The sequence below is a fragment of the Chrysemys picta genome, chromosome 12 (genome assembly GCF_011386835.1).
Source record: "Chrysemys picta bellii isolate R12L10 chromosome 12, ASM1138683v2, whole genome shotgun sequence".
Lineage (NCBI taxonomy): Eukaryota > Metazoa > Chordata > Testudines > Emydidae > Chrysemys > Chrysemys picta.
Window position 1 is genome coordinate 57,338,870 of NC_088802.1, and position 17,530 is coordinate 57,356,399.

Genomic DNA, 17,530 nt, shown 5'->3' on the forward strand with positions numbered 1-17,530 from the left:
CTTATATAGGGTTACCATATTTCAGCAAGCAAAAAAGAGGACGGAAGGAGCCCCGCCCTAGCCCCCCCCCCCCACTTCCCGCCCCCCCAGAACCCCCAACCCTCCCCCCGTTCCTTGTCCCCTGACTGCCCCCTCCTGGGACCCCTGCCCCTAACTGCCCCCCAGGACTCCACTCCCTATCTAAGCCTCCCTGCCTCTTGTCCCCTGACTGCCCCAACCCTTATCCACACCCCCACCCCCAGACAGACCCCTGGGACTCCCACGCCCCATCCAACCACTCCCCACCCCCTGACAGCCCCCCCCAGAACTCCCAACCCATCTAAACCCCTCTGCTCCCTGTCCCCTGACTGCTCCGATCCCTCTCCGCACTCCTGCCCCCTGACAGCTCCCCCCCAGAACTCCCAGCCCCCCACCCCCCCGCTCCTTGTCCCCTGACTGCCCCCTCCTGGGACCCCTGTTCCTAACTGCCCTCCAGAACCCCACCCCCTACCTGTACCCTGACTGCCCAAAACTTTCTCCACTCCCCCCAAAAAGCCCCCCCCCGTTTCTTGACTGCCCCCTCCAGAACCTCCCTGCCCCTTCTCCTGCCCCCGGCCCCCTTACCCTGCTGCTCAGAACAGGGTGTTGGGCTCTGTGCCAGCCGGACACGTGGCTGCGCTCCCCAGCGCAACAAAACCCGGTCCCTGGCCCTGCACAGTGCTGCCGGACCGGGCTGCAGGGGAGAGCTGCCCTTGTATCAGCACAAAGTGCTCTCGCTCCCGTTTTGCTACGCTGCATGGCAGAAACCGCTCCCAGTTGCAAAAGGGGAGGGCTGCACTTTGTGCTGATACACTTGCTCAGAATGCAGGGCGGAGCTCCTCTACAGCTGCTCCTGAGTCCAGCCCGGGACTTTCCTGCAGCCCTCCCAGCCGCTCGCTCTGCTCTGCCGGGGGAGGGGGGAAATCCCGGACATTTTGAGTGCTTTACAAATTCCCCCCCGGACGCTATTTTTAGCACAAAAAGGAGGACATGTCCGGGTAAATCCGGACGAATGGTAACCCTAACTTATAGCTCTTTATTGGGCCAAACAGTACTGGCTCCCAGACCCCTGCAGATCTCTTGCCTCAATCTTCCATCCTTACATTCCCAGAATCGGGGACAAATTTTCCACCCAGACCCCATGTCTCTTCACCTGACTGCTTGAAAGTTAGCTGGCTGAGCGCAACAGTCGGGGACTATTCCACAGAAGTCCAAGAAATATTGATATTGAGCAGGAGCCCTCTTCTACTTTGATCTGTAGACTGATTTTGCAGAGATTTTTCCATCTGGGCTTCCCAACAAGGTCCTAACCCATTGTAGATTACATACTCCATTTTAAGCTATCGGGTTTCACTGTCAGCTCTGTCAGGGTCCAATTAGATGCCATTTCAACTTGCCACCTTCCTGTTCAAACTCGTAGTGTTCTCATCCCATTGTTATAAAAGGGCTGGTTTATGCCTGTCCTCCCCACCCCCATTCAGGAATCTCCCACATTCTGGGATCTTAATACTTAGTTCTGGTGGGCCTTCTGGCACTCCCCTTCAAATCTTTATCAAAGTGCTTTCTTCACCATTTCACCCTGAAAACAGACTTTCTGGTAGCTATCACATCAGCCAGAAGGGCTGGTGAGATCCAAGCATTAATGGCATGTCCTCCTTACAAAGTAGTCCGCCCACAGGGATAAAGTAGTGTTGAGACCCCATCCTAAATTCCTCATTAAGGTGGCGTCAGATTGTCATTTAAACCCAAACTATCAATTTCTCAGTTTTCCTCTCCAAACGCCACTTGAACCTAGGGAAGGCAAACTGATACCATAATTTTTCCCAGTGCTCTGCTATAGTACTTGGATAAAACAAAGCCACTTGATAATCCTCTTGTTTATTTGTGTAATTGGGGAAAAACTGTGCAGAGCCAACTAGTCTCTCCTCTGAGATTATCCTCCTGGATTACCCAATGTATTGCATTAGTTAGCTAGTCTACCCCTTCATCAGGAATTGGATCACACTCAACTATTGCTCAGGCAATCACTGCAGCTTGCCTAAGAAACATTCCTATACCAGAAATCTGCAGAGCAGATATAGCTTATTTTGCTCACTGAACTAGTATAAACAATACTTGCAACTATGCTTTTTCCAGTATAAAATGTGTCTGCGTTGGGAAGGTTTGACATTATAGCTATACCAGCAAACCTTTTCAAATGGAGATCTGGCAGCAGTAACTAGTTCTTAGAGATGTTTTATCCATATTGATCCCATGACTTGCTCTCCATCCCCACTCCTTCAGAGTCTCTCTCTGCTGGGATTCTGAATTAGTGAGGGAACTGAGAACTGGTTGGGGCTGCTCTGCCCTATATGCTCTTAGATTGACGTGGAGCACAAGGATATGGAGGGCATGGCCCCCCATAGACACTGCTGATCAAAAGAGTCTGACCTTGAACACATGAGACACATGCATACTAGCAGTACCTGGACAAACTTCTCAGAGAACCAGTTTCTGCAAGGTAAATAACTGTTGTTTTTGTGCTGATTATCAAATATACAAACCTGTGGACCCCTTTACTGCCTCCTTCCTGTCAATCTTCTTTCCCTGTCTTGAAGTACATTTTGAGATTAAATCGCCCCTTCAGATCTAAATATCTGAGGCCATGTCTACACTACAGGGACTGTCGTGGCATAGTTATAGAACTGTAGCTATGCTGGCGTAATTCGGTTGTGTAGATGCAGCCTACGGTGATTGAAGGGGATTTTCTGTCACTGTAGAAACATCACTTCCCTGAGTGATGGAAACATTTTGCCCACCAATCTAGCTGCGTCTATGCTGGGGGTTAGGTCAGCATAGCTATAGTGCTCAGTGGGGTGGATTCTTCTCATCCATGAGTGATGTAGTTATGTTGACCTACATTTTAAGTGTAGACCAGGCCTGAGGAAAGAAGTGCTCCTCTTTGGGGAAAGGGGAGAAACAGCACCTTCTCTGGCTGCTTCTCTGCTGTCCAAAACTTGTGCTCCTTCCTTGACTCTGAAGTCCCTATTTTCCCTCATCTCCTCTGCCTGCAAACTGCCTGTGACCAGCTCTGCAACATTGCTGGTATATGCCCTGCCTCACTGAAGTTCTTAACCATGCTGTGAGATGAAGATATGGTTATTGCAGCTGCCTTCTCTATGGCCTCCTCAAGTCCTTGCTCTCTAGAATGAATGAAATAATGCTATATGTTATATGTCTGGTACCAAGACCCAACTGCATCACTTTCCTCCATAGATTGATTATTATTTGTGACTCTTTTCTGCCAGATGCTGTACTTACATAGTAAGAAACGGTCCCTGCTCCAAAGAGAATACAATCTAAATTGTAATAGATACCCTAAGCGAAACAAAGAGTGGGGGAAAACGAAAAATTATTGTTGCCAGTTTCAGAGATGGGGAACTGGTGGATGGGGAGATTGACTTGCCCAAAGTTACAAAGAAAATCAACTTTTCTGATTCCTTTGTCTTTATCTCAAAATCCAGATGAGGAATTAGCTTTTCTTTTTTTTTTTTTTTTTTTTTTTTTTAAAACCCTCCATGGATCTGCATTTGACGGAATAGTTAAATGTTGGGCCAAATTCTGCTCTGATTGACGGTGTGGAGTTATTCTGGATTTACACTGGTGTAGGTAGAGTAGAAAGTGGCCCCCTGATCTTACCTAATGCTGTTCCACTCCATGGGTTTCAGAGAGGTTGAGTTGTTGTACAGACAGTTGTATTTCCTTTTCCTTTTCTCGCAGGGAGTGTGTGGAGCAGCACGGTGAATTCTCTCCAGTCTGTATTTACATGCGAGATGAGGTAAGTCAGCAAACTCTTCTCAACTGTCTCCCTTTCTGTTTCTGAAAATAAGGAAAACCCAGCACTGCTTTCCAGCCTGGAAAATGTTCCCTCTCCCAGCTTTCTTGAGGGGAAGTGGAAGAGCTTTGGTCTTTTCAAAGCCTGATGTGTGTGTATGGAAAAAAAGCCCCGTTGGAACATAACCCTGAGCCATTCAGGCCTCTGAGCCCATAAAATGTTCTCAATGACCTGTTTGTGGGTTTTGGTTTTTTTTCAACTTCTCTTAAAGTTCAAGAGTCACAACAGTGGTTTCACTTCAGTAAATATTTTCTTTTCTCCATGTTTTGATCTCTCAAGCATTACTATTTTTGTTTAATATTTTGTGAGAGAGTATTTTGAAGTCTGCCTTCCCCAGCTGTCCCCTTCATCTCCTTCTGAACTCTACGGACAGATCCTTCTTATTCTGGGAGTGAGTCAGGGAGGGGAGGGACATGGATGGAATCTGATTTCAGAGTGTAGAGGTGTTGCCTTTAAACTCACCTCTGGGGTGGAACTGGCCCTGAAAAGAACTCCTTAGCTATGGCCATGTATGTCTAGTTAACTTTGCAGCTAGAACACTTAATACTACAAAGCATTTGAGTAAGTTTGGTAAGAGGTGTGAAGGTGGGTGTTGTGGTGGGAAGCTTTGGCTCCACCTGCAGAAGGGGTGCCTGTGAGCTGGCCACCAGATGGCACAGTGCTGACCTTGCTATGCATTTGTTTCTGGGCAAAGTCTCCTTGGCTGCCTCCTCTGGCCCTAAGTCTCTGCCTCTGTTCTTGTTGCAGATAGCAGGGAAAGCTGCCCTGGAGAGGACAACACTGAAATCACTTGGTCTGACTGGAGGCAATGCCATCATCAGGTTGGGAGGAGCAAAGTGCACTTCCTGTTTGGGCACTTTCCTCTTCTTCCTTCATAATTTTTCACTCTAGTGGTAAATTTGTTTTGTTTCAAATACCAAAAAATGCATGAAAAAAAAGTTCAAAGAGATGAACATCGTGGCACTCAGTAATTATTGTATTTGCCTGTTTATCTGAAACTGCTGCCCAGATGTGCTTCCCACAGCTGCAGATCCTGGCACTGACCAGATGTGCAGATTAAAGGGGCTTTTGCAGATTTGTTTTTTCTCTTGAGTGAAACAAACAATTCAAAGCTAAAGTCCCTCTGACTAAGGAAAGGACAAAACCTGCATCTTCCCTACTGTGGGGAAAAAAAGAACTGGGTGGCCTTCTTTATAACAACCAAAGTAACACTGAAGGCCCACATTCAGGCCCTCTGACAAGATGGCCTTTACGTAAGGCAGTACAGGCCAGAACCTGAACTAAACTAGGCTGTGCAATCCCCTGCCAAATACGGTCATGGGTCATGACCAGAGGAGGGAGGGGAAGGAAGCCATGCAAAAGGCCTTTAGCAACATAACCGCTGGTTGATGGAAAAACATAACTGCTCATTGATGAAACGTAGTAACGGCTTATATGAAGAAACTGCTTCTAGTAAAGGCCAGCTCCTCCTATAGTTCCAAGCTACCTGCCACCAACCAATCATATATCATCTTTGGGGTGTCCTGTAATAAACCCCTATTTCCCCCCCTTCCCCCCTCCCCCTGGAAAACAATATGCACTTTGACGAGAACAACACCCCAACTGGTGCCAACTACCACCCATGTCAAAACCACCAAGAAACCCCCCACCCAATAGGCACCCAATTCTCGTAAAATAATGAGGAAGCTACCGGGAAAAAGGGACAGGTCCCTACTCTTATTTTCGCATAATTGACGTATTGTTTATAATATGCTTGCGGTTTGACGGAATAAAGGCAGCCTGTGTGCTGTGCTAAGAGTAGTATTTTTCGGACTGGTACCGCAACGCGTTGGTATGTATTGCAATAAACTGACCTCAGGCTTGAGTCTGTGAACTAAAATCAATGCATGGGTGACTTTTTCCGCGACACTACTTTGGATTTCAGGCATATTAAACTCACAGGACCTGCCATGCCTCTTGCTGGCTAGAATGTGGGAGGTCTCATTCTGTGTCTACTAGCCAATCCACCTGCTCAATGTACTGGTGGCTGTACAGATGATTGTTGCTGTTTCCTGGAGGGGGGTTTTCGCCCGGGGAGTGGGTCATTCTCAGGTTCTTTAGAACTGACTTCAAAGTAACAAAAACTTATTTTCTGTGGACGTCCTATGGAGGCACCTTGTGGGGGTTTGTGCTTTTGTGACCAGCAGTCTCCTCTGTGTCAAGGGCATTTTGGGGGGAAGGGGGAGGGCAGGACAGTTCTTTCAGTCAATGATTTTGCTTTTACTTCTTTCTGTGGTGTCTCCTTTGAAGGGTTGTCATGAAGAAATGTGGCTCCTCTGGCCAGGAGGCAGCTGTGGACACAGCGGCCCAATTTAGCAAGTTGCCAGTGAGCCCAGTCTCTACTGAAGGAGCAGTAGATATGTCATTACCTCACGCAAGCATGTTCTCAAAGGACTTGGACCCCAGAGATGTGGCCTTCTCTTTAAACATCTGCACAGACAAGCAGGACTTGATTAAAGTATCCCAGGCCAGCTTGGGGGAGTTGTGGCCTCCCTCAGATCCTGCGCCTGCCCCATTTGTCCCTTTCTTTGGAGATGGACAGCGTCTGGGGGGGACCCCTGTAGCTGCAGACTTTCCAGTGTCAGATATGCTATCTTCAAAGCTGCCAACATCTCTCCCCAGTCCTGGAGGCCCTTCTAAGCCAAAGAAGTCTAAGACCAGCCGAGAACAGCTAAAGGAGCAAGAGCAGGTAAGGGGAGCTTTGCTTTCTTTGGGTGTCTGGGGTAGAAGGGCTTTTCTCTCATCCTCCCTTGCCTGAGATTAGGCTTCTAACAAGAGAGAGAAAACTTATCAGTTTTTAGTATTTTCTGTCCTGTAATCCTAGGACTTGAGCCACTGGGCTTGTGGCTTCTGACATTAAGGACGTTGTGTTGCTGGGGGGTTGTTGCCTTTTGGAGTGCTTGATTGATGTTCCAGAGGTAGATGAATGGTGGGGATTTAGGAACTTGCACTCTGTCCAATGGACAGAGGAGTTGGACTAGGTTTTGAAACGTGTTGTCTCCTGGACAAATGGAGGCAGCAAGGCTGAGTTAGAAGCATTAAAAAAAGAACTGGTTTCTGTAGTGCCAGTCATGCCAAGTACATGACAAACACTCTGCAGCTCTAAGTGCGGTAGCCAGATGCCGTGCTTGCCTCCAGGAATGGGGCACTGAGCGCTTTCCCACCACTACTCAGTCTGTAGTTTTGCCAAAGGAAAGATAGGATTTAACTGGCCAGACTTGTACTCTCCCCCCCCCCCCCCCCCCGATATGCTTGTTATTTGTGGAGGCTCTGTTACCTTCTGCATGATTAGAAATATACCCCTGTGGGTGGTGTCCTGGGAGAATGGATGGCCTTATCAAATCTGTCGCAGCCTGACCCACTGCCTCTCTGTGTGAACACCAGTCTGTTGTGAGTGGACCTAGATCCTGGGCTGCATGCACTTCTAACCCAGTGGGGTCTGAGTCGAGTCTAGTAGCTGTTGCTAATTCAGGGATTCTAGAGAGGACTCCCCTGGATCAAAGCATTTGTTTGAGCCTTCCCTAGGATATGAAATGCTCCAATCCAGCTGCCCTAGTCCTCAAAACCACCTTTCCCTCCAAGCTGCTTAGCTGCTTACATATGCTCCCCCAGATTTCCACTTAGCAGCTGGGACTCTGGCTTCTAGTTTAACACCTTTGGGGGTAACGTGGCAAGAAAGCAAGGAACACAGGCTTAGCAAAGAAATTTCTTAACCACAGTCACTTTACTCTTAAAAAGAACTAGAGAGTTACAGATCTTTGAAAAATAACAAAAGTCTTGAGATGCCTCCTCCCAAGTCTGATCTCACCCCTTCTCTGAGTTCAAGCTTCTCTGTTTCAGGCAAGCCAGAGTCCTTTCTGTCTTCTCTTTCCACCCAATCCTGCTTGCATGTCGCAGTATTTGGCCCCCTGCTTAGAAAAGCATCCCCTCCCGCCCCAATACAGTCTCTCACCCTTTAGCCATATGCCCGTATTGACAAACAAACTGCATTATTTACTGGCCATGCGGGTGCCCCTGTGTAGAAAATCCATTGTTTCATGGGCCAGCAGTTGAGACCAAAGCTGATGGCTTCTCAGTGATGGTCCTTCAATGAGGTGTCTGACATTTTGGGGTGCAATCTACACAAATGAGGGGGCTGTCACCACTGCTCTTCAAACTTGGGTGCCTTACAATGCTTTGCTGTTGTAGCTTCCAACTTGGGTCACTCACAATCAGCCTGTGTCACACCCAGAGTGTCTTTGTAAAGCCATAGCACTTGTCCAGCAACTCTGAAGCCGGCAGCAACCCTCTGGCTTCCAGCAACCTTGGTTACTACATGCAGGGTGACTCCAGCACACTCCTAGTCTCAGATTTCCCTCCAAAATGTGTGTTCTGCGCTATCCAGCCCTGGACAGTCCAGATAGATGAGGTCCATTGCACCTCTAAGGGGATCGAGGTACAGCAGCTTGCCACCTTAAATGGAATTACCTACACAGTTCACAGCACTGGATTAGTTTTGATAAAATAAGTTCATTTCACTACAAAGAGAGAGGTTTTAAGTGGGTAGAAGTATGAAGGCATTAAAGTCAGAAATGGTTACAAGAAAAAGGAAGCATTTTATCTTTCTAATTCTAAACTTAACAAACAAAACTTGTTTCAAGGTGAAATTCTTACCACAGGTTTTCAGTAGCATTGCTGATCAAGTTTCAGGTCAGGATCTACTCCCAACGTCCAACAACTGTTTCTTTTGTCTTCGTAGGTGAAAAGAGAGAGATGGACAGGGAGCGAGAACGTGGGGTGTTTTTGCCCCTCACTTTTATAGTTCAGTCACCCTTTGAAATGCATGTCCTGAGCGTGACCCCTAGATAAAGTTCATTCCAGCTGAGAGCAAGGAAACATGGAGTCGAGTGTAAGAAGGAGGCTTCTTGCTGTTTTTTCCCCCCTCACTCATGTATGCTGAAATTGAGATTTTCTTTCTTTTTTTCTTCACCCCTTTGCTGTCTGAGGACTCTGTTTACCACTTACATGCAGATTGAGGTAAACACACTCCCTTTGTTTAAGACAAGCCTGGTTGACCAGTTATATCTAAATGGGGCTACATGATTTTGAACATGTGCCTTTAACATCACCATGGGGGGATTTCATAACTTAACACACAAGGTTGCTACATACATTTCACCATGATATTATTAACCAGCAAGTTATTAATTTTCAAATGATACTTTACAAGGCATATTTTGTACAAAGATTATTACAACAATGTGTAGGGTGTGAATAAAGGGGCACATTCAATCAGTGTCAAAACCTTTCCTGTGGAGGGAGGCTAGCTGTCAGGCAATTCAATAACCTTGCCTTGGGCAAAGTTAAATGTGTTCAGCACATAATACAAAATGGAGATCCTAATAGAAAATGGAGATTACAAGACAAAATGGAGGTCACAATTTGATAAAGACTTCCCCTGCTGTCACTGGGCCCACTCCCCAGAAGCTGGGGATGATAGACTCTCAAGAGTTACTTCCCAAACCCAGGGACTGGCTTTTTTTAACCCTTCACATAATCCCCCTCTCTGTTCTTTCCTTTTTTGAATGCCTCCTGCTATGGAATCCTTGAGGTTTGAGTTTTACCTTTGTCCTCAGACCTGACCCAGTTAAGAAATTAAACAAATAAAATCTTAGAAGTAGCAAGAAAAATGTCTGGTGAGGTTCAGAGCGAGAGCCCGGCCTCATGAGAGCTTAACAGGGTGAAGTGTGTGTGCATGATCTCCTCCTTGGCAGGTTTCTCTGTGGCTGCTCCCTATTGTTGGGAGGGGTTCACTGCCTAGAAACAGAAGCCAGACTCTGGAAGGATTCCTGAGCCGCAAATAGTGTAGCAGACAGGTGCTTTTCCAGTTAAATTATTGTTGTACTTAAAGTACTGCACAGGATCTTTTCAGGGGGAATAAGGCAAAACGCCACATTTATTAGTAATACATGTATTCATTAACACTGTATTATATGCATATAATATATTACACTTACACTCACACACACACACACAAACCCATTCCGTCTTGTTGTTACCAATTAGTTGCTCCCCTTAACTTCACTGGCCAGGTGAGTTAGATGGGGGAGGGGGTGGAGCCGGGCTTCTGCCGATCCGGATCGATGCTCCCATGTTGACAAGACGAGACCTGGGGTCCTCTGCAAGACACCTCACTTTTATAGCAGCTTTCCTCTTATGCAAATCTATACCAGATTCAAACTCTGTGTCTGTGTCCATTGGTCCTTTGTGCTGCTTTCTTTTGAGTGTTGTTCCAATGCTGCAAAGAGGGTGTTTTCAAAAGAAGGTGCTTGCTTCTAACCTCCGAGGCCGTCAGTATGTCTGCTTGTTTTTAATGAGCCCACTTGACATGTTTTATTGTCCTTGGGTCTGGCTCCCAGCCCCTCTCCAACAGTTGAGGCTGTCTGGAGGTGCTGCCTTCCATGCCTTGCTCATCCACACCTCATTCATTCAACAGGGCAATTGATTAAGAGTGGGGGGGGGGGGGGGGTAGAGCTCTTGTTCTACTGCTAGCAAAAAGAAAATTTTCTTCTATCTTATTCTATCCTTAGGAGCTATAATATTATGCCAAGGGCAATGCAAAGTTTCTAAATGAGGTTTTGATACAAAGTTCCATGAAAACAGAGGTCACACGTGGGTAGACCCACCACAAGGTTATATGAAGAGGCACAATGTAAAGTCATATGAAAATTATCAGAGATTTATCTACATTGTGACTATTCATGTATGCTCCAGACTGGCTAGTCCCTTCTAATCCTTGGAATTGAACCCCTCAGAGAGAGGGGTTTGAGCCTGAAGAGCTGGACAATGTGCCTGCTGCCTGGCCAGGCTGAGCTTGTCTCCCTCTGGCTGTTGTTCCCGCTATATGGGATTCAGGAGTGGGGAGCGGACTCTCCCATTCCTCCGTAGGGATATGGCTGCAGAATCAGAAGGGCTGGTGTCATCCTTCACCAGCTCTGTTCTTTCTCCACCTCCATGTGCTGGTGTAGGGCCATACCTAGCTTCCCTGTCATGTCTTGCCTGTAGCTGTATGGGACACTGTTCTGCAGCCTGGTGTTCAGACAGGCATGGAGAGCTGAGTGGGACTCTGACCACACACAGCGGAGGACTCTAGTTTATGCTCCAGCCTCCCCAAGTCTTATCTCCACCAGAAATGTAGTGCTGTTCTACCCGGTTAGAGTTGCTTCTAGAGCCAGCCTCCTACTCCCAGTTTGTGAGAGCTGCCTCGGGAGCAGGTTCTGCTGAAGGTTTCTGCCCTCATGTTCCACAAAATGTGACTTTGACTGATGCTTTCGTGCCCTTTGATCTTGGATGCCTTTGCTGCTGATTGATTAAGCTGAGCTTCCGCCTCCACTCCTGCCCTTCTCTGCCCTCCTCACTCCCAGCAGCAACACAGAGTGTAGGGCTGGCCACATGGCATCTGCTTTTTGTCCCTTTTCAGACCTGAGGGAAAAACCCAAAACAATTTTTTTTAAAACATCAAAGGTCCATTTTAGTAAAAGAATCTTCCCATTAATGCTGTTCCTGTGTGTGGCGTTTGGATTGAAAGGAAGAGACTGGATAAAATCTGTGCGGGTGTCTCTCCATTTCTGGGCTAAGGATGGTTTACAGACCAGCCGCATGCTAGCTTTGATGTCAAAACATTAATTATTAGAAGGTAGCTTTACTCCAAATTCCCCTGGAGATCAGAGCTCACTGCAGTGGGGAGAGGCGCTGGGTCTGCCTGCCACTTTGCTTTGAAGTTAGAGGGAGCTTTTAAAGCCTCCCTTCACTGCTCCCTTTTTCAGAGCCAAAGTGATGACCTCAAACCGATAGGCATTATTGCTGACAATGGGTGTCTCATGTGGGTTGGAGTCGAATAGACATACTGAGTCCTGATGATGGCTCCATCATATTGATCAGATGTGCCTGAAAACTCAACTTTGGGCAGGAAATATTGGAGATCATGACCAAGAACTGGTGTTGCAGGGTTTATCCTCTCCCTGATTTACAATGCTTTTGCTCTAAGCTTCCCGGAAGGAGCTGCTGCCTGAGAAAGGTACAATGTGCCCTTCCCATCAATTATCTCAGTAGAGATCGGAACTTCCTAGTGTCAGCTAATGAGTGTTTCCCTCTGCCATGACTTCCTGTTCAGAGAAATCTGGACTAAACTGTGAGGTGGAGGTGGGGTGAGGGCAGCAGGATTGGGGACAGTTGATGGGATTAGGATGTAGCCGACAGTCTCCTCTGTATGAGCAGCCTTCGCTTGTTGCTCCCTGAGCCCCCTCGTTGCCTGTGAGAACACATAGCTGCCCCTGGCTCTGAGAAGCTACGGGGCATGAGTCTGGGGGGAGACGTCATCCATAGCAGGTGCTCTTAGATCACAGGCTTTTGGACCTCCTACAGAGGGACGTGTGTATGCCATTTACTGTGTCCCCTTGTTGGGTGACGCTGCTCACAGGAATGGGGGTTGGAAGGTAGCTTTCAGACTCTGCTTATACTTAAGATTATTAGTTGCCAATTGAGATAATTTCTGACCCAAACTTGAGATGGAAGCAACTGGACTCAGAAAGGCCCGTGGAATATAGGGAATGAATATCAGTGGGACAAGAAGGAGCAAATGGCAGCTGCTGCCCTTTGGGTAAAGCATAGACTGGGTGAAGTGACAGAAACAGATTGGCCCCTCCAGCCCATAGATACTGTTTGTGTGGATGGGTAGCGATGGAGGTGGGAGGGGGGTACAGATGATACCCCTGAGAGTAAGCTACCTAGATGACGTAGTATTATTCAGTAGCAGTCTCTCTTCAGGCTGTATCATCTATTGCAAAATGGTCACCTCGGTGGTAGGCCCATGTGTGCAAGATGTGCTGCTCTCTTGATGTTTCTGTCATCGGAACTGGTGCAACTGTAGGGATTGGATGGCAGGAGCTTTGCAAGGACACAGGCTCCTAACCTGTGTGCTGCTGCCCTACAGATCCATCCATGGCAATTCTCTCTAAAGCTGAGAGCTGTCAGTGTCCTATTGGGGTCTGGCTTAAAGGTTGAGTGGGTGGGAATTCTTGTTCTGTTTGCATTGGGTTTTTTTGCAGACCCTTGGACAGGTTTGGAATTTCTTATCTCTAGTGTAAGTTGAATATTCTATAGAGAGAAATGTTACGCTATTTCAGTCACTAACTCAGAGGCTTGTTTCTGTACTTGTGTGTTCAGAATTTGTTTCAGATATTCAGCATTCAGTGCTGTCGAAAATAATTATAAAGTTCTAGGATGGGAATATTTCATACCACAGCAGGTGCACAGCTTTGCAGCTGGACTAGTATGTGGCAGGTATTGAGGCAGTGATGGAGCACATGGGCATGGAGAGAAGAGAATTTATCTTTTGGATAATCAGGTTTTGTTGCACAACTTATCTGTAATTCTGACTACCTGACAGAGAATGACATTGGGGAAGAAGGACCTTGGCCTCCTGCTGTCTGAATGGAGGTGTCTGGAAACCAGTGCCTGTGTGACTCTTATGGCAGACTACAGCCCAAAGGAGTTAAACAAAAAGTAGGAAAAGCAATTGAGCAGGGAAGACCAGAATGTAGCTGCCCTCCTCTGAAGTGGAGTATCCCTATAGGCGCATGTACACCTATGCTTTGGTATGCATTGGCTGAAGGCTTTAATCTACAAAGCCCTAAATGGTTTGGGCCTGGCCTGTCTCTCTTCTTGTGGGATTCTGCTACCTTCACGATTAGTCAAGGTGCTTAGTTAGTAGCCTCAATTATATTTGGTGAGGTGTTCTCAATGAGGTCCCTTGGCTCTGGAATTCTCTCCCGGGGATTCCAGAGACCCTTCAGGCATGTTGCATGCTCCATATGTTTTCCCTAGGCTTTTCCTGAGGTGGTGGGTACAGAGCTATTTGACAAGGCTGTAGATGTGCTTAGAGTTGATCATTGCAGCAAGATCAAATCGAACGACCTCTGTTTGAGAGGATGGGAGTGTCCTGTTCCTGTGAAGCCCAGAATGACGCAAGAGAGGTAGCCGCCTCTGCCTGGCTTGAAGGAGACCCAGGGCAGGTCTACGATACTGCTTAAGTTATTTGATTTTTGTCGTTCTGGGTTGTGACAAAGACACCACCCCACTGCCAAGTGCGGAAGTTAGATCAACCTAAGCAGTGTCTATACTGGTGCTGCATCGACAGGAGATGCTCTCCTGCTGTCATAGCTTTTGCCTCTCACGGAGGTGGAGTAATTATGCTGATGGGAGAGTGCTCTCCCATTGGCATAGAGCGTCTTCACCAGATGCACTACAGCGGCACAGCTGCATCAGTGCAGCTGTTACCTAACTCTGTAAAGAGCTAGTGCTGGAAGATTGATATGCAGGAGTCTCTTTCCAAGAGGGCATCTTGGCAGCTCAGGAACCCTTCCTGTGCTCGCAGTCCAGGGAATGCTGCAGCTCTGGGCACTCCTCTTCCCCAGCCCAGGGAAAGCTGCAATCAGGCTCCTTCACCCTTTAGTTATAGCTGACTCCACTTGACTTTCTAAAAGTAGCCGAGGGTCCCACCCACGCAACCTCGCTCTTTTAATTTCTCAAATTACCCTTTGGCGCCCACAAACATAGCAAACCTTGCCTTGTAATTTGCGTTGTCTCTGAGACGCTTTGTGTTCCCAGGGGGCCCCATACATGGGGGAAGGGAGCATGGATGGGACAGGAGGCCATGGGCGGGGTGTGCTGGAGGTTGGTCAGGGGGTGTGTGTGAGTGGGAGAGGAGGGCCAAGAGGTTTGCATAAATAGGAATATCCTAAATCATGGAGTCTTGGGCCATGTCAGGCAGGCAACTGGCTGTCAGGGGCTCCTGATTACAGAACTGCATATTATCCATAAAAGCTCGTTGCTCGGCTCTGGGGATTGCAGCATTTTCTCCTCTTCTGTCTCATACAAATTCTTATCTACCTGAGAATGTCTGGGTTCTAAAAGGTTAGAATTGTTCCAAAACTGACTAATCTGATTGGCTGGTGATGATTCAGACATCCAGGTGCTTGTAGCAGCATGCATTGCCCCAGGGAGGGGAGAGAAGGCAGCTATGCTCTACTACTGGGAAGATTTGGGTGTGTGGACAGAGGCTGGGAGAGGAGCAGCTCTCTGGTGCTTATAGCAGGGGAATGGTTATCTGGAGCTGCAGTACAATATAAGGTCTGTGTGTTATGTAGGTGATGAGATCCCTGTGGGCAAGTCTTTCCTAGAAGAGAGATGTAGCCTGTGAATGGACCTTACTTTGCAAATGCTGAGGTCTGGTTCTTTGTGCTATGCTTTGGCTTTAGCTGGGGCGTAGCACTCAAGTCTAACCTGCGCTCCCTCTTTCTCTGCAGCTTTTGGAGCGAGAGCCAGTCGTGTGCCATCCAGACCTGGAAGAGCCACTGTCTGCTGGCCCACAGGATCTTCCTGATGAGTTCTTCGAAGTCACAGTGGACGATGTGCGGAAACGCTTGGCCCAGCTGCAGAGTGAGAGGCAAGCTTTCTTTTCATTAGCAATTGAAGTTCCTCCGTCTCCTCTTGCCACTCTGAATGCATTGCATTGGTGCTCTATAGATTGTGCTGGCTTCTAGGGAAAAGGTGCTGGTCTGATCGATGGCTTGGGCTCTGTGTACAAAATACTCTCCTGTCCTTGGTGATTTGAGAGATCTCAGACTTTAATCCTGTTGTTAATCGCTGGGCCTAAACAGGGAGTTTGGCACCTGTCCAGGACAGAACGTGCTAGGTTCCAGACCTGGGGCATTTGTGATTTTCAGATCAAGAGCCGAGCTACTGAACAACACAATAGAATTGGTCAACAGACTAGAACAGAAAACACTCCAATAATGAGTGCTGGAGGGAGGGGTGGGATTGGAGTTCCGGGACTAGACTGGAATTTAGGAGATTTTGACGCTGTTCTGGTTCAGTCACAGATCTGCTCTGTGACCTTGGGCCAGATTCTTTGCTTTTCCAACTAGGGAGACTCCCTTATCCTAGAGCTGGTTGTGTGCTGGCCTTGGTTTATTTCAGAGTGGCCTAGTGACCTCTCCATGGTGGTCTACCTGGTGATGGCCCCTTCACAGCCCCCAACATACTCCTAATGTCAGTGGCTACATGGTACATTGTGTGATGTAGGACGAATCACCAGCATGGGAGATTTGGTTGCCTTCCGGCCCCTTGGCAGTGCCACAGCAGTATATAAGGGATGGATTGCGTCTCTGGATCTGGTCCAGAGTCTCTCTGTGCCTCAGTCTGCCATCTCTTAAAGGAGGATAATTTTTCCCTACCTCACAAGGGTGTTGAGGATTAATTCTTCAATGCATGTGATGTGTTTAGATACTGTGGTGATGAGCATCATAGAAAAACCTCAAGTAAATAAACTGACTGGAAGACGCACGGTGCTCACATTGGGACAGGATTTAAAATTGTTGCATGTCTTGTCATACCTATTAAGTACATTTCGGCCAGTTACCCCAAAGCTACTTGATTCCCCTTCCCCACCACAAATAATTGCTGCTTTTAAAGATGGATGTGCATTCATATGCCAGGGGCCTAAAACAATGAGAGCTGAAACAACATTTCACACTGCCCCGGTGCATATGCTCTGATCTGACATTACATCAATTGCTGGTAACTAAACAAGCATGAAAGTTCCAACTTGTCTGCACATTTGTTTGTCACATGTTGACACAGGCCCTGATCCAGCTCCCATTAAAGTCAGTGAAATGACTCCCATAGACTTTAATGGGAGTTGGATTCAGACTGCAGCCAATAAGCAAATCTCCCTAATTTTGATGTCAGAATTGCCTTCTGTTACCAGCTGGAATGAATCAACTTTGAGACATGACAGAAGGTGAAAATCAAACTATAAACCCCAAACTAGGATGTGATGACCCATAGCGCCACACCTGGGGGATGCTCAAAGGGAAGGAAGGAATATTGAACTTATTACAGATATAAGGGATTACAGCTCTTGAACAGATTCTCTTAAAAGTTGGGGACCTATATAGGAAAATTTCTGAACTCTTAATCCTATTTTGTAACAAATATTCAGTTAAGATAAACCCTTTGCCCTCCTGGTAAATTAATGCTGTGAATTCAGTGTTTAGTGAGTCATAATCTTCCTTTAAATATGGAGCAGCCCATGTAACAACATAGTTAGGGTTGAACAGAGCTTTCTGCTTAGAACTGCTTTTTCAAAGGGCTCTAAAATCCACATGGATATTCAGATTGGTACAGCCCTGTGTGGATACAAATTTATATCCACAGATGCGGATATCCACAGATATAAATTGGTATCTGCGGAACCTCAGGGCTTTCCCAGGAACTGCAGTGGCGAAAGGAGCAGAACGTGGGGTCACCACTCCCAGGATCCAGCTCCCTGTGCCGGCAGCTCCTCTGGCGTGGCTGTAGCACCCCCAGCCCTTCCGTGCAGCTGTCTGCGTCTCCTGTCTGGGGGCAGGCGTGCCGCTTGAACACAAGAGTGCGATCAGGGACAGCTGCTGGTGAGCCTGGTGCCTGCCCCGGTGGGCAGGGCTGACGATGGTACAGCCGGAGGAGCAGCCGATGCGGGACGCTGGGAGTGGCAGCCCTGTGTTCTGCTCCTTTTGC

The 17,530-nt window shown here is 47.5% G+C and overlaps 1 protein-coding gene across 1 annotated transcript in view; it reads left to right on the plus strand.

Moving 5' to 3' along the window:
• ASPSCR1 (ASPSCR1 tether for SLC2A4, UBX domain containing) overlaps positions 1 to 17,530 on the plus strand; it is a 79,698-nt gene that overhangs the window by 20,794 nt on the left and 41,374 nt on the right. Inside the window, 4 exon segments of the mRNA XM_024104722.3 lie at positions 3,778 to 3,835; positions 4,640 to 4,713; positions 6,182 to 6,620; positions 15,277 to 15,416. Of these exon segments, the coding sequence (XP_023960490.1) occupies positions 3,778 to 3,835; positions 4,640 to 4,713; positions 6,182 to 6,620; positions 15,277 to 15,416 (711 nt within the window).